General features: G+C 44.7%; 1 protein-coding gene across 1 annotated transcript in view; it reads left to right on the top strand.

Moving 5' to 3' along the window:
- NEK1 (NIMA related kinase 1) overlaps window positions 1-13,743 on the top strand; it is a 144,723-nt gene extending 130,980 nt beyond the window's left edge. Inside the window, exon 33 of the mRNA XM_052645226.1 lies at window positions 13,619-13,743. Coding sequence (XP_052501186.1) covers window positions 13,619-13,743 — 125 coding nt within the window. The remainder of the gene's footprint in view (window positions 1-13,618) is intronic.
- Window positions 13,744-20,016: the final 6,273 nt, after the last annotated feature.

The raw sequence follows: 20,016 nt of genomic DNA, 5'->3' as shown, positions 1-20,016 counted from the left end.
AGTTAAGATTTTTCCATTACTCAAGTGTTCTTCACAGCAATCATAAGAAAAAGGAATGAAAGGTCTCCAGATTGAAAGGGAGGAGGTAAACAGTCATTATATGCAGAAGACATGATGTTGTAGGTAGAAAACCCTAAAAACTCCACACAAAAACTAATAGGACTGATAAATGAATTCAGCAGGGTAGCAGACAGCAAGGTAGCAGGATATGATTAACATGCAGAAATTGGTTGCATTTCTTTAAACTAACAATGAGCTATCAGAAAGTTTAAAAAAAAATCCTTTTAAAATCACATTTAAAAAGTTAATACTTAAGAATAAACAAGACCAAATAGGTAAAAGGCATATGCTCAGAACTATAAAACAATGGTAAAGGACTGAAGATGATTCAAAGAAATGGAAAGATAGCGCATACTCTTGGATTGGAAGAATTAATATTGTTAAAATGGCAAGACTAACCACAGCAATTTACCAACTTAATGTGATTCCTGTCAAATTATCTATGACATATTCCACAGAACTAGAACAAATAAGACTCAAAATGGCTTAAAGACTTATAAGACATGATACCATAAAACTCCTAGAACAGAACATAGGCGAAACATTCTGGCATAAATCACACCAATGTTTTCTTAGGCCAGTCTCCCAAGGCAATAGAAATAAAAGCAAAAGTAAATGGGACCTAATCAAATTTACAAGCTTTTGCACAGCAAAGGAAACCATAAACAAAATGAAAAGACAGTCTACAAAATGGGACAAAATATTTGCAAACATTGCAACCACAAGGGCTTAATTTGCAAAACATACAAACCGCTCATGCACTCAATAACAACAACAGAAACAACCCAATGGAAAAATGAACAGAAGACCTAAGGAGACATTTCTCCAAAGAACACAGACAGATGGCCAAGAAGCACATGAAAAGATGTTTATCATCATTAATTATCAGAGAAAGGGAAATAAAAACTGCAATGCAATAACACCTCAGACCAGTGAGAATGGCTATCAAAAAGTCTACAAATAATATGTGTTCGTGAGGGTGTGGAAAAAAAGGAAGCCTCCTACACTGTTAGTGGGAATGTAAATTGGTACAATCAAGAGGGAAAGCAGTATGGAGTTTCTCAAAAAGCTAAAAATAGAGCTACCACATAATCCTGCAATCCCACTCCTGGGCATATATCCAGGCAGATCTGTAATTCAAGAAGATACAGGTCAGCTCAATGTTCATAGCAGCACTATTCACAATACCCAAGACATGGGAAACCTTAAATGTCCATCAACAGATGAATGGATAAAGAAGATGCAGTGTGTATGTTTGTGTGTTCGTGTGTGTATCAGTTCATTTCAGCTCAGTTGCTCAGTCGTGTCTGACTCTTTGCGACCCCATGGACTGCAGCACGCCAGGCCTCCCTGTCCACCACCAACTTCCGGAGTTTACCCAAACTCATGTCCATCGAGTCGGTGATGCCATCCAACCATCTCATCCTCTGTTGTCCCCTTCTCGTCCCACCTTCAATCTTCCCCAACATCAGGATCTTTTCACACGAGTCAGTTCTTCACATCAGGTGGCCAAGGTATTGGAGTTTCAGCTTCAGCATCTGTCCTTCCAATGAACGTTCAGGACTGATTTCCTTTAGGATGGACTGGTTGGATCTCCTTGCAGTCCAAGGGACTCTCAGGAGTCTTCTCCAACACCACAGTTCAAAAGCATCAATTCTTTGGCGCTCAGCTTTCTTTATAGTCCAACCCTCACATCCATACATGACCACTGGAAAAACCATACCTTTGACTAGATGGACCTTTGTTGGCAAAGTAATGTCTCAGCTTTTTAATATGCTGTCTAGGTTGGTCATAGCTTTTCTTCCAAGGAGCAAGTGTCTTTTAATTTCATGGCTGCAGTCACCATCTGCAGTGATTTTGGAGCCCAAGAAAATCAAGTCTGTCACTGTTTTCATTGTTTCCCCATCTATTTCCCATGAAGCGATGGGACCGGATGCCATGATCTTAGTTTTCTGAATGTTGAGCTTTAAGCATTCTTTTTTACTCTCCTCTTTCACTTTCATCAAGAAGGTCTTTAGTTATTTACTTTCTGCCATAATGGTGGTGTCATCTGCGTATCTGAGGTTATTGATATTTCTCCTGGCAATCTTCATTCCAGTTTGTGCTTCCTCCAGCCCAGCATTTCTCATGATGTACTCTGTATATAAGTTAATTAAGCAGGGTGAAAATATACAGCCTTGATGTACTCCTTTCCCTCTTTGGAACCAGTCTTTTGTTCCATGTCCAGTTCTAACTGTTGCTTCCTGACCTGCGTACAGATTTCTCAGGAGGCAGGTCAGGTGGTCTGGTATTCCCATCTCTTGAAGAATTTTCCACAGTTTGTTGTGATCCACGTAGTCAAAGGCTTTGGCCTAGTCAGTAAACCAGAATTCGATGTTTTTCTCAAACCCACTTGCTTTTTCAATGATCCAATGGATGTTGACAATTTGATCTCTGGTTCCTCTGCCTTTTCTAAATCCAGCTTGAACATCTGGAAGTTCACGTATTCTTAAAGTCTGGCTTGGAGAATTTTGAACATTACTTTGCTAGTGTGTGAGATGAGTGCAATTTGCCTTTGTTAGGGATTGGAGTGAAAACTGACATTTTCCAGTCCTGTGGCCACTGCTGAGTTATCCAAATTTGCTGGCATATTGAGTGCAGCACTTTCACAGCATCATCTTTCAGGATTTGAAATAGCTCAACTGGAATTCCATCATCACCTCCACTAGCTTTGTTCATAGTGATGTTTCCTAAAGCCCACCTGACTTTGCATTCCAGGATGTCTGACTCTAGGTGAGTGATCACACCATCATGGTTATGTTATCCAGGTCATTAAGATCTTTATCTGGGTCAGGCTGGAGTCTGGGCAGTGTAGACCCCGAAGGCATACACTGCAGTGAGCGGGGGCAAACCCCGTGGTGCATACACTGCGAGCACTCCCCACACACGCCAGTGGTGTTTGTTTGCAGTGTCCCTCCCTCCCCACAACACAACTGAGCAAGTGAGCCTAAGTAAGTGACAACCTTCGCCTCTTGTGTCAGGGTGGGAATTAGACACCGAAGAAGAGAGTTGCAAATAGAGGAAGCCAAAATAGAGAAGACAGAACTGCTCTGGATGTGACGGGTGCACCAGGTGAAAGCCCTGCCGTTAGCACCGACTGAGCATTGGAGGGGCCCACAGAGAACAAGCACAGGCTGGAACAAGGGACCACCTGAAACTGAACTGACCCCACAGCACCCACAGCAGCTCCAGAGAAATTCCTAGACATACTTTGACTATTGTCACTTTTAAAGGTTTTTGAATTTAAGTTTTTATTACACCTTTAATTTTCATTTTTATAACCTACTGTTATGAGACAAATTCCACCATGGATAGTTTGTTGTTTTGAATCAAGTATTTTGCCCAGGGTTCTTTAACCTACACCAGCATTTCCAGTTATTTTCCAAATTTGGTTTCTGATAACCTAGTGAAAGATGACTGTGTGCTCAGCAAGAGCAGGAACCTTGTCTTATCCAACTTTCATCTTGGGGCCTATTTAGGTTCTGATAGGAGTAAACAGGAGAATGTTGGATTCCACGTCCAAGGGCAAAGGAGAAGCCCCAGCAAGATGGTAGGAGGGGCAAAATCACGTTTAGAATCAAACCCCATACCCTCCAGAGACACTTAGAGGGTTCAAACAAAACCTTGTGTGCACCAGGACCCAGAAACCCACAGAGATTGAGCCAGAACTGTGTCTGAGCATCTCCGGTGGAGGTCCGGGTCAGCAGCGGCCTGCCGCAGGGGCTCTGGGTGCAGCAGACCTGGGTATGGCATAAGCCCTCTTGGAGGAGGTCACCATTAACCCCACCGTAGAGCCACCAGAACTTACACAGGACTGGGGAAACAGACTCTTGGGTCCAGAAGGTGCAAATTATCATATTCAGGTCTCTAAAAAAGGAGATCATATTGTATAGCACAAGGAAGTATATCTGATATCCTGTAATAAACCATAATAGAAAAGAAAAGCAACAGATTTCCATTCCACAAGAGACGCCAGAATGGAAAAGAGAAGCCACAAAGTAAAAAATTTGACCAGTATTTAGAATATATGAAAAGTCTTCATGATCAATAGAGTTGATAAGATGATTGATCTCATTGATACATAAGGAAATGCAACTTAACCACAACACAAAGCCATTGTACCTTCATTAGATTAGCGAGAATTAGATGAATCCAATACTTGGTAATTTTGTGGAGCAAAATGCACTCATATGTTGTGATGGGAGTATTAATTGGTACAACTATTTTGGAAACAATTTGATATTGTCTTGTAGAAGGTTGAAGATACGCAAATCTGATGATTAGTATTCCAGTCCTGGGTGTATAACCAACAGGAATGTGTGCACGTGTTCATGAGGATTCATGCCAAAAATGCTCAATAAAACATCATTTTTAGCAGCTCCAACCTGGAAGAATCCCAAATGTCCATCAACATTAAAAAAAAAAGGTATAGCTAAACTGTACTATGTTTGTATGAAGGAATATTCTACCACATTCAAAAACATGAGTGAACCTTAAAAATTTTGAGTGAATTAATCAAGATAACAAAGAACATATCCAACAAGATTCCACTTACTCAAAGCCTCAAAGAAATAGGCTTAGGGAAACAATCATAGAGGGTAAAATTATAGAAAAGAACAAGGAAGTAAATTATCATAAAAGGGAGAAGGGGTTGTAGTTAGGAGACACAGGACCAGCCATTCTAACAAGTGACCTGGGATATATATTTATTTCCATGATTGTAACACGCCAAAATACAAAAGGAGTGCCTGCAAATGTGTATTTAATTTTCTTGCTGGGCATGTAGTAAGAAGACCCAATTCCCAGGCTTGGTTAGCTGCCTGGTTAACTCAGTTGACCTAAGGCTGTTACTTATCTGCCAGTTGACCTGAGGTCTCCCTGAGGAGACCAGTGCTCCAGATCCTGAGCTCTCAACTGCAAAGTGAGTGGTTTCATCAAAGGAGAAATTCTCTGCAGGAATGTTTCATAAACTGTAGCTCACTGAAAATGTTAGCAAATTCATCCCTCTTTCAAAACTGTTAAAAATTTGCTAAAGACCTTTGCCTTGTTCTTGTTTGAATTTGTTTTTAACATGTAAAACTGAAATTTTGAGGGTATAGTGAAACACAGTCCTCTCAACCAGGAACCACGAGGAATGATGTCTCTAAAAATGTTCTACTAAGAATTGGTGTCCCACACTGAGACAGATTCCTTGGAGCATTAACTGCACTTTCATAATTGTTTACTAGTTGTAAGAATAGAAAAAATCCATCTCTGGGAGGGAGTTATAGGTTCTATTAACATAGTGTGTGTGTGTGTGTGTGCACTTAGTCACTCAGTCGTGTCTGACTCTTTGTGACCCCATGGACTGTAGCCCGCCAGACTCCTCTGTCCATGGGGATTCTCCAGGCAAGAACACTGGAGTGGGTTGCCATGCCCTCCTCCAGGGGATCTTCCCAACCCAGGGATCAAACCCAGGTCTCCCCCATTGTAGGTGGATTCTTTACCATCTGAGCCAGCAGAGAAGCTCAAGAATACTGGAGTGGGTAGCCTATCTCTTCTCCAGGGGACCTTCCTGACTGGAAGATCCTGATTCCCACCAGGAATCGTACCAGGGTCTCCTGCATTGCAGGGAGATTCTTTACCAGCTGAGCTACCAGGGAAGCCCTATTAACATTATAAAAAGGTTCAAAATTGGGAAAAAGAATACAAGTCTATATATTGTCACCCTGCTTATTTTACTTACATGCAGAGTATATCATGTGAAATACCAGAATGGATGAATCACAAGGTGGAATCAAGACTGGAGGGAGAAATATCAACAACCTCAGATATGCAGATATCTCTAATGGCAGAAAGTAAAGAGGAATTATTTAACTTATATGCAGAGTACATCATGAGAAACGCTGGGCTGGAAGAAGCACAAGCTGGAATCAAGATTGCCGGGAGAAATATCAATAACCTCAGATATGCAGATGACACCACCCTTACGGCAGAAAGTGAAGAGGAACTAAAAAGCCTCTTGATGAAAGTGAAAGAGGAGAGTGAAAAAGTTGGCCTAAAGCTCAACATTCAGAAAACGAAGATCATGTCATCCGGTCCCATCACTTCATGGGAAATAGATGGGGAAACAGTGGAAACAGTGGCAGACTTAATTTTGTTGGGCTCCAAAATCACTGCAGATGGTGACTGTAGCCATGAAATTAAAAGACACTTACTCCTTGGAAGGAAAGTTATGACCAACCTAGATAGCATATTGAAAAGCAGAGATATTACTTTGCCAACAAAGATTCATCTAGTCAAGGCTATGGTTTTTCCAGTGGTCATGTATGGATGTGAGAGTTCGACTGTGAAGAAAGCTGAGCACCGAAGAACTGATGGTATTGAACTGTGGTGTTGGAGAAGACTCTTGAGAGTCCCTTGGACTGCAAGAAGATCCAACCATTCCATCCTAAAGGAGATCAGTCCTAGGTGTTCATTGGAAGGACTGATGCTGAAGCTGAAACTCCAATACTTTGGCCACCTCATGCAAAGAGTTGACTCTTTGGAAAAGACTCTGATGCTGGGAGGGATTGAGGGGAGGAGGAGAAGGGGACGACAGAAGATGAGATGGCTGGATGGCATCACCGACTCGATGGACTTGAGTCTGAGTGAACTCCGGGAGTTGGTGATGGACAGGGAGGCCTGCTATGATTCATGGGGTCGCAAAGAGTCGGACACAACTGAGCGACTGAGCTGAACTGAAAGAGGAATTAAAATGCCACTTGATAAAGGTGAAAGGGGAGAGTGAAAAAGCTGGCTTCAAACTCAAATTCTAAAAACTAAGATCATGGCATCTGGCCCCATCATTATGTGGCAAATAGAAGGGGGAAAAGTAGAAGCAGTAACAGATCTTATTTTCTTGGGCTCCAAAATCACTATGGACAGTGACTGAAGCCTCAATAAGACACTTTCCCCTTGGAAGCTAAGACAAACCTAGACAGCCTATTAAAAAGCAGAGACATCACTTTGTTGTGATGTACGTATACCAAGTATGTATGGTCAAAGCTACAGTTTTTCCAGTAGTCATATACAGATGTGATAGCTGGACCATAAAGAAGGCTGAGCACTGGAGAATTGATGCTTTTGAACTGTGGTGTTGAAGAATTCTCTTGAGAGTCCCTTGGACTACAAGGAAATGAAACCAGTCAATCCTAAAGGAAATCAATCCTGAATATTCACTGGAAGGACTGATGCCGAAGCTGAAGCTCCAATTCTTAGCCACCTAATGGGAAGAGCCGACTCATTGGAAAAGACCATGATGCTGGGAAAGATTGAGGGCAGGAGGAGAAAGGGGCAGCAGAGGATGAGACGGTTGGAAGGTATCACTGACTCAGTGAACATGAATTTGAGCAAACTCAAGGAGATAATGAAGGATAGGGAAGCCTGCCTGCTGCAGTCCATGGGGTCACAAAGAGTCAGACAGGTTTAGTGACTGAACAACAACAAATTTACAAGGCAAAAATAAAGGTAATGCAAGACACAGTTTTTAAAAAATTGTATCTAATATTTATCAAGATTTTATAATGTGCATTTATTGTTAAAAACACTAAGTTATAATTATTTAATTATACTTAAATCAGTGTCCCCAGTGATTAGAAAGGAAATCAAGCATAAGAAGACTGCGTTTTATGATAATTATAGCAATTTTGTAAATTATTCAACAGAAAACATTCTAGAGAATTAATATGAAAATGTTGGTTCTCTGTGCTTCTCAGCAGAGTCAGGACTCAAGAAGATTACAGGCATGTCCATTATTTCTTTGCAAAGCATAAATGCCAAACTGTCTTAATTATCATAGCTTTAGAATGTATCATGAGCGTCTGTTCAAGTCATGATGGAATAACAAGGAACAGATTTACCCTCTGTAAATTTCAGGGCTCTCCAGAGAATCAGAAGAGATAGGAAGCATGTTTATTATAAGAAATTGGCTCACATGAGTATGGGGGCAGGAAATACAAAATCTGCAGTGTGACCCAGGCTCAAGCTTCAGGCAAGGCGGTGGTGCAGGTCTCGTTCTAAGGCCATTAGCCTGGAGACTGGGGAGAGTCGATGGTGCAAAGACTGGTAGGCAGACACCCAGAAAAGCTGGTGATGCAGGCGGAATCTCAAGTCTGTCTGCTGGAAGAGTTTTCTCATGGTTGGCGGGGCCAGTCTCTGTTCTCCTCAGGCCTCCAGCCCATTGGAGGAGGCCCAGCATGTTTATGGAGGGCACTATGTTACACTCAATGTCCACCGGGTTTAACCTTAATCTCACACAGAAGCACTTTTCAAGTAAATACATAAAATTAACCTTCACACCCTCCTTCCTTAAATGACTTCAAAAACAGACAAAGTACAGTGTTCAGACACTGGCCACAAAACCCTACAGAACGATGCTCTCTAAGTGAAAGGCAGCAGAGGAAGTGAGCCTTGTGGTCGCCCAGCTTACTGCCTGGGAAAAGCGGTGGGGATGTAGTACAGAGAGGGAGTCAGACAAACTGTGTTGGTCTCCCCCGGATGAGGAGACAGAGTGGAGAATTTGAGGACATCAAGGTGGCTGAAACTTGCAGAATAAAGCCGTGGGTGGGAAAGAGCTGCATGTGAAGAGTTGAAATGAATGGAAGTCTTGCCTCAAGTCCCCACCTTAGTTCTGATTTGTGTGTGTCTGCGTGTGTGCGTGAGTTTGTGTAGACTCCGGGGAAGGTACTACTGGAATGGAACAGGTGGAACAATCTGTGGAGCAAAGAGATGGCCAGGAAGCATTTGTGTCCCCACCTTCTGGAGTAGAAAAATCTGGCAGTACATGGGGCATTGGGTAGACGACTCAGAAAAAGATCACCTCAGTTGTTGGGTTGCTAAGTCACATCCAGCTCTTCGTGATCCCATGGACTGCAGCAGGTCAGGCTCCCTTGTCCTGCACTGTCTCCCCGAATTTGCTCAAACTCATGTCCATTGAGTCAGTGATGTTATACAGCCATCTCATCCTCTGCCTCCCCCTTCTCCTGCCCTCAATCTTTCCCAGCATCAGGGTCTTTTCCAGTGAGTCAGCTCTTCACATCAGGTGGCCAAAGTGTTGGAACTTCAGCTTCAGCATCAGTCATTCCAATGAGTTATCAGGGTTGATTTCCTTTAGAATTGACTGGTTTAATCTCCTTGCAGTCCAAGGGACTCTCAAGAGTCTTCTCCAGCACCACAGTTTGAAAGCATCAATTCTTCAGCACTCACCCTTCTTTATGGACCAACTCTAACAACCATACACCACCTCAGTAGCAGTGCAGAATTCTTCCTAGACCCAAAACTGTTCTGACCCTAACTGGATCAACTTGAAGGTAAGCCTCAAAAGGATCAAACTGTCTGCGAGAGTGAGAGCTTAGCGCCTTCTCAGATCTTTCCTGAGATTGTTCACAGCCCCGTGGCAGGCACACAGCCCAGGAATATGTCAGAGCATTCGGAGGCCCTGTGGACTGTCCTTCCACAGACATTCCTTTTAAGTTTTCAATTGTGTGCTAGATTGCTTTTGTCATGTCCGACTCTTTGCGACCCATGGACTGTAGCCCGTCAGGCTCCTCTGCCCACGGCATCCTCCAGGGGATCTTCCCAACCCAGGGCTCGAACCTTGTCTTCTGTCTCCTGCATTGGCAGGCAGGTTCTCACCACTGGTGCCACCTTTTGTCCCCAGCTGTTGGCTACTGCCTGAGGCAGACACGATATTCAGCAAGTGCCTCTGGTTCTTTTCCACAGATGGCTTTTGGAGAAAAGACCTTTGCACTTAGTGAGCTCTAAGTCAGGTTGAATAGAACAGCCCTGCCGGTGGGGTCTTCCAGGGAACAACCAAACCAGTTATATAATCACAGTTCTCTGGGAATGAGGCTTTGAAGGAGTTGCAATCTGGATTTGCCCCCTCTAGTGGGTGCTAGAGTGCTGTTTTTCATTGGGATTATAAGCTGCTGGTTCTCCAAGCTACTGCAGAATCTGAGAAAGGGAGATGAGAGTAAGGCAAGTTAAAATACCACCCATCTCACTGCTCTTGCTGAGACTGTCATTTTTTAAAAAATAAATGCTTCCCGGATTGCTAAAACCTCTGTTTAATTTCCAGAGCTCTAAAGAAGTTAAACTTGAGCACTTATGCCAATTTTATCATTGCTTTTATGGAGGAGAAAGTTTTCAGTAGTTCTCCATTTTTACTTATATTAGACAGTAAAAATTTATAGTATAAATTTTATATAGTATATAGCAAAGATGTATATTATAAACTCTAAAACATCCACTAAAAGACAAAAACAGCTATGCTATGTATAATAAACCTAAACCAACCAGAGGTGAAGTGGACTTATAATGATTATTCAATTAACAACAAAAATAGAGAATAAGGGAAACATACGAGAAATGGGACAAGTCAAGAACAAATATGGAGATGACAGATTTAAACCCAGCCATATCCATATCAATAATCACATTTTATGTCAATGGCTTAAACATCCAAATTGAAAAGCAGAAGTTGTCAGTTTGGATGAAAGAAAAATAAGACCCAAGTCTATGCCTGTCTAAGAGAAACACAGTTTAAATGCATATTGAATAGATAAAAGAAGCTCCTGGGTGCCAATGGTCTAAGGGCAGCTGGTCAAGAAAAGTCCCAGGTGGTGACTGTCAGGGACAGAAGCACATGAGGCCTTGTGACCCACAAGGTGGTGGACGGTGACCAAGGTCAGCACTACAAACGCAGTTAGACAAATGTCAGAGCACACCCAGACTCTGAATCTTCAAAGTGAGTCATTTAAGAGAACATGGCATACGTGATACTCAAGGTAAAAGCGACTAGGTTGGCATGAAGATTGTTGAAGGGGCCATGCTGGTCCAGGGCCTGTTCTCACAGTCTCCACCAGGAGCCGAGGTGACATCTGGGGGTGGCCTCTGCGGTCTTCTCTGACGTTCTACTGTCCCAGACATTGCTAATTCCTCTTCCTCTGTGAACACTTCAACACACAAAGCTCTGTGCCCCCTACACTGCAGAAAAATGATTGGTTGAGTTTTTCTTCCCAAAGGGCTCCACAATGCTCTTACAGCAGCGACTGTCTTATTCATCTTTGCATTTCTGACATCCGGCCCCGTGGCTGGCTTAAACTAGGGATTCAATACATGTTCGTTGAATAAATGAATACAGAAACCCTTTACAGCCTGTGGAAATTCTAGAAAATAAATTTTATCTTCAGTATCAAGTTTGAGTCTTGTATTGATTAGACAAAAGCAATGGAAATGACAAACTCCTTGTAGCTGGCCAATAAAAGTGACGGAGGCGCAGCAGATAACTCTTACATTTGGCTCAGAAAGCTTCTTACTGAAAACAGAAACTCAAGACTTCAGTTGAACAAAGTATTCCTGATGGAGAGCACTTGATTAAAAAGAGTTCATTACCAAAAAACAATACTGTTTTTATAAGGACTAAGCTCCTTTCATCCTGCCCTGGTTTGGTCTCACGCCTGCCCCGCCACAGGCCGTGTTTGCAGAGGCTCAGGCCCTTCCCTGACATCACTCTGGAAGAGATTACCAGCTAATTAGCTGGTCACCATTATTGCTTCCGAGCTCCAAGGGGAGCCGTCTGGTGAGATCACAAGGACTTCAACAAAATGAGCTATTTCATTTTTGTTTTTTCTTGATGACACAAAAATGCTTCTCAGAACACTAAAACTTTGGATACTTGGAATGGAATGTACCTGAAGAAAGGTGACCTGTAGATATTCCGAAGAGCAGAAAAAAAAAAAAATCTCTGGGATGGGATGAATACTTTTGACTTTGTCTTCAGCTTTGACATGGGGAAAAAAAAAATCTGTTTCTCAGATTTTAGTTTCTCTCTCTTGAATTCCTCTTTCCCAGCAATACATCAGCCATTCTGCCCATTGTATCTTCTCTGAGAATCTGTCTTCAGATTGTTTTTCTCTAAATTGGCAACAGCTTTTCCCTGGCTCATGTCCACTAGAGCCGCCACCCCACCCTACAGAGGTTCTGGGAGTCCGGTCTCTGCTTCCAAAGACCATTCTTGCATTTTCCAAGGGAATTTGGAATTTGTCACTTGTTTCTATGTAAATCTATCAGTGGTGACTCTTTATTAAGTTAAAAATGCTCTGTGTGGATTTTCTGCCCCATGGGGGACTGGAAAGGCAGAGGGGTGGGTCATGGGAGAGGGACGGTGTGTTCTGAAGTGGTTCCCTGAATTGTAGCGCGACTGTTTTAGTTCTTGTTGCCAATTCATGAGTTTAGCCAAAGGCCATTACAAAATACAGCAAGTATCATGTTTAAGTTGAAAACCTTCACTTCTGGCCACAGAAATTTGTACAAAATTTTCACGTTTCTTTGAGATATGTACTCACCTAACCAGAGTGTGTCACCGGGAACAACTCGCTTGCTTGTCCCATAGCTGTGAGCTCCGCAGTTGGGAAAGTGACTCTAGTTCTGCCTGGCTTCCCGGGGGTGTCCAGAATAGAAGTTCAGGAGTTCACTGGATGGATGTTTTATGATATACTTGGGGCATTTAATACAAATGAGAGGCTTCTTTAGGTCACAAACATGAAACAGTAATCGACTCTGAGGAAGTCACTTGGACTGATGGAACTTGCTCCAGAAAGAAGTGATTTCTAGCCTGGGGACCTCGGTCAGGCCACTTCAGGCTGCACATCTGTTAAACAGGGCTGCCTCAAAGTCCCGCTGAGTGAGATGTCATATAAATGCCTTGTTGAGTGAGACAGCATGTAGCATGCATCTGGCCCTCAGTGAGCACACAATAAACACGTGCAGGCACCCTTTTCCCTTTCGCTCTCTGTTTTGAACAGTTCCAAAGTCAGTGTGATGTGGCTGCCGATGCATGGACAAAACAGAACAGGCTGAGAGATTTTCCTCATCCAGCACTGCCCTAAAAATTTCCTACAGCCCCTTTTTGCTGAGATTTGTGCTCATTTAATTACATTATACCCGATTAAAGACCCTTGGGCAAGTTTATGATCCAGGCTTAATATTTTTTTTTTCCTTTTATTTTTTTACTTTACAATGCTGTATTGGTTTTGCCATACATTGACATGAATCCACCACAGGTGTACATGAGTTCCTAATATTTTAAAAAATGGTTTTGTTTATTTTTGGCTGTGCGGAGTCTCCGTTGCTGTGCTTGGGCTTTCTCTAGTTACGGCAAGTGGGGCTCCTCTCCATTGCAGTGCACCAGCTTCTCACTGGGTGGCTTCTCTTGCTGCAGCTCCTGGGCTCCAGAGCACAGGTTCAGTAGTTGCGGCATAGGCTTAGTTGCTCTGCGGCATGTGGAATCTTCCCAGATCGAGGCTCGAACCCATGTCCCCTGTTTTGGCAGGCAGGTTCCTAACCTCTGCTCCACCAAGGTAGCCCCACAAGTGAAACCGTGTACTTGTTAACCAAATCCATTTCACCTACCACCGGTAATCAAGGCCATAATCCAGTCTTTCAGTTCCTCTGAGCATGGAGCCTAAACAATAAGGTGTTTGCCTGAATTGTTTCCCAGGAGCAGGGAGTCAGCTGTGTCTAGTTCAAGCTGAGCTGGTTGAGACTGGATGGGACCCCAGACCCTACAACTGGGTCTGTACCAGTGTCCACTTCGTGACCTCTAGACCGTGCAGAGGCCTGTAGACCAGGTATACTTCCCTGAATGTTGATTATGCACCTGTTTCCAATCCCCTTTCCCACACTCTCCATGCCTCAGACTGCCCAGCTTCTTTGCTGGTTATTCTATAAATATCACGAGCCTCTTGCCTTCAGGGAGCAGATTTGAGGCCTCGTATTCCATGTCCTCCCTTGGCTGCTTCTCAAATAAACTCTCTGCTTCAAATCTCGGCTCTGCTTTGGGCAAAATGAATCTGATTCAGTAACACAAGCACCTAGTTTGTTGTTGTTGTTTTTGAACTATAAAGTGTGTAATTGATCTCATTTGTCTCTTTCCATTGGCTAGTAGAAAACTTAGAATCAAATTTGTCACTTAATCTTTAGAAATATATGCCCTTTTGTTAGCTTCCTTCCTAGTTCTATTTTGTCTATCCATTTTTTCATGTTACAGCATATTTTTACCGACATGTAATTACTGTGATCTTGATGTATATCTTATAAGCTGTCTGTAATCCTGGGAAGCATATAGGAGACACAGAGAAATATGTATGACTTGTCATCTTCCATGGCAACAAACATCAGTTGGAAAGGGGAAGTAAAAACAGACCGAAGCACCTTGTTCATTTCCTTTGACAAACCTAATAATGGAGGATTTCCCTGTTCTCTGTGCTATTTTCCCCTCAAAAGTCTGCTCATCAAAACTTATTTAGCCTTGAAGGTGAAGTCGCTCAGTCGTGTCTGACTCTTTGCGACCCCACGGACTGTAACCAACTAGGCTTCTCCATCCATGGGATTCTCCAGGCAAGAATACTGGAGTGGATTGCCATTTCCTTCTCCAGGGGATCTTCCCGACCCAGGGATAGAACCTGGATCTCCTGCATTGGAGGCAGACGCTTTAACCTCTGAGCCACCAGGGAAGCCGTATTTAGCCTTATTGTCCTGTTTTTTTTTTTTTTTAATTATTATTACAAATAGAAAAGGAATTGATTTCAAGGGTATGGGGTAGGTCAGGAAATCACCAGGAGTGCTGGAGAACCATGCCTAAGAAATCACCAGGCTCAAGGGGGTCACAGTGCAAAGGCCGTCAGACCAGTGATTCTGTGGTTCTGAGCTGCGGCCCCTGCCTGCACCATCCCCTCCATCACACAGCTACTCTGTGGCCCCTTGGCCAGCTTTTAGCCTTCTTTCCTCAGCATAGCTGCTCCTGATTCAAAGTCATGGGTGGAGCCGCTCACTGGCTGAGGCTCATCACATGACCCTTGTCTAGTTGCAAAGGCACCTGGGAAATGAGTTCTGGTTTTTAAGCATCTTCTTTCTGATATGATCTTTTTAATCTTTACAGTGAAAAGAGGGTTCTTTTCACACTCACCCAATAGAGAATGGCCCCAAAATAAGAACGTTCATACCGTAGCAAAATGACAACTGTCGACTCCAGTGCACCCCCATTTGCCTGCCTTACAGCCTGCACATGCTTTTTGCCCCCATACCTACATTTTTTTTAAAAGGATATTATCTAACCAAAATATGCAACAGCAACCAAAAAAAAAGCACATTTCTATCACATCCTCTTCCTAATGGTACACAACCCAAAGCCTTGTCAGTTACTGCAGAGAACTTCCTCCTCCTCTGGTTTGGCACAACTTGGTCCCAATAGTTCTATATTCTACTTAAGTTCCACTACTAATAACACACCCTATATAAAATACTGTGGAAAAGGGAGAAAGAAGCTGAGAAGGTAGCTTGTAGGGTGGTGATGCTTTAGTTGCTCAGTCGTGTCTGACTCTTGTGACCCCGTGGACTGCAGCCCACCAGGCTCCTCTGTCCATGGGATTTCACAGGCAAGAATACTGGAGTGGGTTGCCATTTCCTTCTCCAGGGGATTTTCCCACCTGGGGGATTGAACCCACATCCCTTGTGTCTCCTGCATTGGCAGGCAGATTCTTTATCACTGTGGCACCTAGAAAGCTCTTGGTCAAACCCAGAGACGAGTGGGCTTGTCTTCTTCATAGCCCCTCCAGAAGCTCCTGGACCTCTGACCACGTGGAAGGTAGGGGTGGTGGGTTGGGGTCCTAGAGATCTGACACCCCATCCTTTGTCTTTATACCAAAGGAGAGAGGAAAGGGTGTAAGGATTGTCTGTCTTTTTCCCTGATATTGATTTCCAGAACATAACAAATGTGTTTGCTCACAGGTATGTAGATAGAAAGAGTCTCTTCTCTCTGCATCCATGTATGCATCTCCTTCTCTGAGGAAATAAAAACGATTGAAAGAAAATATACCAAATTGGTAAACAGTCACTGTCTCTAAGAAAGAGTTGACCTTTTCTACTTCCTTGTGACTGTGCTTTCTAAATGTTCTATAATGAGCTGCTTTATTTATATCTGCAAAGACATATAGAAAATATTTCTCTATTAAGTGTGAACCACCTTATCTCTTTGCTCTGTGGCAAACAATTAGCTAAAGCACTGATTTAACATAAAACCAAGAAGATGGATTACTTAAGGGCTTCCCAGCTGGCACTAGTGGTAAAGAACCTGCATGCCAGCGCAGGAGATAGAAGAGACGCTGGTTTGATCTCTGGGTCTGGAAGACCCCCTCAGGGAGGGCATGGCAACCCACTCCAGTATTCTTGCCTGGAGAATCTCATGGACAGAGAAACCTGGTGGGCTACAGTCCATAGGGTCACAAAGAGTTGGACACGACTGAAGTGACTTGATGCAACACTTAAGTTACTTAAAACTCTATTTCTTTAGAGATAAAATGGCTTGTGTTAGCTAAGAAAGTATACTGCTGGCTATAAATGTCAACTCCATGGTCCTGGTGATGGTGGAATGTTGTGTCTTGACTGTGTTGCTGTCAGCATCCTAGCTGTGATATTGTCCTTTGGTTTTACAAGATGTTATCACTGAGAAAAATTGAGGAAAGGGTATGTAGGATCCCTCTGTATTATTTTTTACTACTACATGTGAATGTACAATTATCTCAAAATAAAAGATTCAATTTTTAAAAAGCCCCTGAAAGGTACCACTCTGCTATTTCTTAGGTACATTAAAGGCCGAAAGTCTCCATTGTTACTGTGGAGGTGATTCTGGAGGTGGATATTTAATATCCTGTCTTCATGATGTTGATAAAAATTTTGTTGCCTTGTCTTGTAATACTTTAGGCCACAGAACTACATATCCAAATCTTCATGGCCAAGTGGAAGAGCATTCTGTCAAATAAGAACATGTATTGTTGAGGGTCAACTAACTCTCCTCAGGTCTCCTGCGTTTCTGCACTGATTGCTCTCTGCTCTGATCGATCCCTGAGGGAGGTGTGTTTTGTGAACAGCCTTGGAAAATAGTGCCTCCGTTCAAAGCAAAGGACAGGCATGTGTACTTCCCGTTAAAAAATGTGTGGGTTCCCCGGGCTCAGAGTCCCATCTGGAACACATCCACTACATGTGGAGGCGTCATCTGATCCCTTTTGGTCACCCGAAGGAGAGCTGGGGTTCAGGGAATCAGTGACAATGTGGAAAGCCCGCTGGTCCTCAAGCGACTGCACTGCTGTAAGTTCCGCACGGTCCTCTGTCTCTGACCCAAGAGTCCCCCATCTTCTAGCAGCATCCATGAGACTGGACTGGGCTGACTTAGGCTGCATGTGGGGTAAACCCAGACCCTTGGGAGCTCCTGACAGTTCTGGTGATTAGGCTGGGTGCTGATAGAGATGTGACCTCTGGGATAGGAAGGATGAGCGCCTTGTGGACTAGCTAATGGGATTTGAGGAAAATCCATGGGAACTGACAGGAGGCATGCTGATGAAAATTTGTAGTCAACAAAGTAATACGTGGTCTTTCCCTTTATTTGCTCTTAAGGAGAAATTGGGGAGAAGTTTGCAGATGGGGGTAGGTTTAAAGACAGCTGCACCAAAGGTTCCTTAGTGGCTGCTCTGGGTGCTCACATGGAGGAATTCCTTCCAATCTGGTCCACCCATTGTGAAACCAGCACCTAGATTTGCCCTGGGTAGGCAGAAGAGTCTCCCCCCTTCAAACAAAAGTTACTGAGAGCTGCACCTACACAGTGTATGAAAGGAAGGAAACTCATGACTGCTGCAGGCAGAAACCAAGTAGGTCATCAGAACAGGGCTGCTTTGTGTGGGAGACGAAGCAGCTTTACTAAGAAAGCCTGGCCACAGTCATGTACCTTGTGGCTCAGCCCCTCTCACAGCCCCTCAGAACACCCCCAGGTCCATTTGGAGATGAGAGAACATTTGCATAGGATCATGGCTGCTGGAGAAAAATTCTGACTGTTCTGGGAGGTTCTCAGAGGAACCCATCAGTGAGGCACTGACTAGTACTGGGGCTGTTACTGCACTGGTTTGGGTTTAAAATGCTGGTGGAGGTGACCAGTAGGGTGAGAACCTGCCGGCAGGTGAAGCTGATGAACCCCGAGGAAGTGAAGTGTGGGGACAAAGCAGGGCTGCTGGTGGCTCCATCTGGGCCACTCCTGCAGAAGCCCATCCCACGGTGCCGGTCTTGAATGAGCCCAGCTGGGTGCATCCTCTTACTGGACAAGGCTGCACATCTCCATCAGGGATTCTGCACCAAGCAGAGGATTCTTGGGTCTGCAGCTGAGGCCATGGCTGCAGCTGAACCTGGGATTCCTGCCGCGAGCTGCCCTTGGTTGTGTAGGGTGAGAGGCCACCGTGCCTGGGGTATTACCTCTGTGAGGACCTGGCAGATTAAATTCATCAAAGCTTGGATCCTTCTAGAGGCCGTTGGGGATGCCTCATCACTGTTGACACTTTTCTAGGTTGCAGCGTGGTTGCTGTTGTCTGAGCAGCTGGGACTGCCCACAGCCCTGTGGCCCTGGGGCTTCGTGGCAGGCTTTTGTCTTTCAGGATGGCTCATCTGAGGATGGTGCACTTTCGTCACAGGAGCTATTCACCACGGTGCTGAAGGTCAAGGCACGCAGTAGACCTGTCCCGCCCCCGGCACCCACAGGCCCGGGATACTGCTGAGCATTTGAAAGGCCCCAGGCAGTGTGGCCGCAGAGTCGGCCCCAGAGAGCCGCCAGCGCCTCTCGACTGCCCCTAGATAGTGTCTGCACAGAAGCGGTGTGGAGCTCTCTTTGGGACATTCAGGATTCTGTCCCAGGAGGCCTGGGCAGGCTGTCTTTCTTTCCCCTGGGAGCAACCCCAATCTGGCCCGGTTTGTTCACAGTCTGGGAGGCAGCCTGTCCAGAACAGGGCCTGAGGAACCAGGCTGAGTTCTGGTTCTGATGTGGGGCCTGTCTGGCTGGGGGGCTATCCTGGGTCGTAAGCACAGTGGCGAGGGCATGCTCACCCAGCCTTCCTGCCATGACCCCAGGAGCTGATATGAGGGTGTAGCGGGCCTCTCTAGGTCTCATAAAAAACACCCTCATCTCTCTTGCGTCTAACCTGTCCAGACGAGAGGTCTGCATGCAAGTAGGAAATTATTAGAAAAATAACTGCTGAGATGGGCCATGATCTTGGGGTGCTAGAACAGGGGGAAGGGGATACCCAGGCCCTGGGAAGTACAGGTTTGAGGGAGGGAAAACCCTGACCCCCTTCATCTTTCCAAATTGCCCTGACACCCTCCGCAGGAATGGGAGTACACAGGGACATTAGGTGCCTTGCTCTTACCTGGTCCTGGGTCTCCAGCCCCTTCCAGACAACTCCACCCAGGATCTGATCTCCACCCCCCTTAACCTGACATGAGTGCAGTTCCTGTAACAACTCTGGGGTCTGCCGGTGGCCTGGACGAAAGGACAGGTTGGGCTGACAACCATCAGACAGTCCCACTGAAAGCGCAGATTAGACCCAGCTCTTCCGCTACACTGGCAGCCCCAGGGCTTGCAGCCAGCTGGAGATGGTGTCTGAGGCTCTGCCAGCCATAGTTCCCAGTGAATGTGGTACCAATGCTTGTAAACAGCGTTGTCTTTTCAGCTGCTTCCTGGAGACTGTAACTTTTTCATCGGTGCCGGGTGTTCACTCACCTGCCTCCTGGAGACGTACTGACGTGCACGTTAGGAGTCGTCTTCAAGATCTGCAAGTGTTTGTGGGAACACACCTCTGCCCTGCAAGGTGTCCAGGTAACTTCACCCCTGCCAAGACTGTTCTGGAAGGTAGAATGGCCCATGATTTCCGCCTCATGCGATTGCTAGTCACCCTGCTGTATGTGGAGCAAGGCCTCCAGCCAGGAGGATTTCTGAGGTAGACTCTCAGGGTTCATAGCATTTCTTAAAGTTGGAGTGGGGCCTCTGGGGGCACGGTCAGGGTTCCCTGTATGGTTTGGCCTTAT

This window comes from Budorcas taxicolor, chromosome 8 (genome assembly GCF_023091745.1).
Source record: "Budorcas taxicolor isolate Tak-1 chromosome 8, Takin1.1, whole genome shotgun sequence".
Classification (NCBI taxonomy): Eukaryota; Metazoa; Chordata; class Mammalia; order Artiodactyla; family Bovidae; genus Budorcas; species Budorcas taxicolor.
Note: the sequence above shows the minus strand (reverse complement) of the source record. Positions and strands in the feature narration are given on the sequence as shown.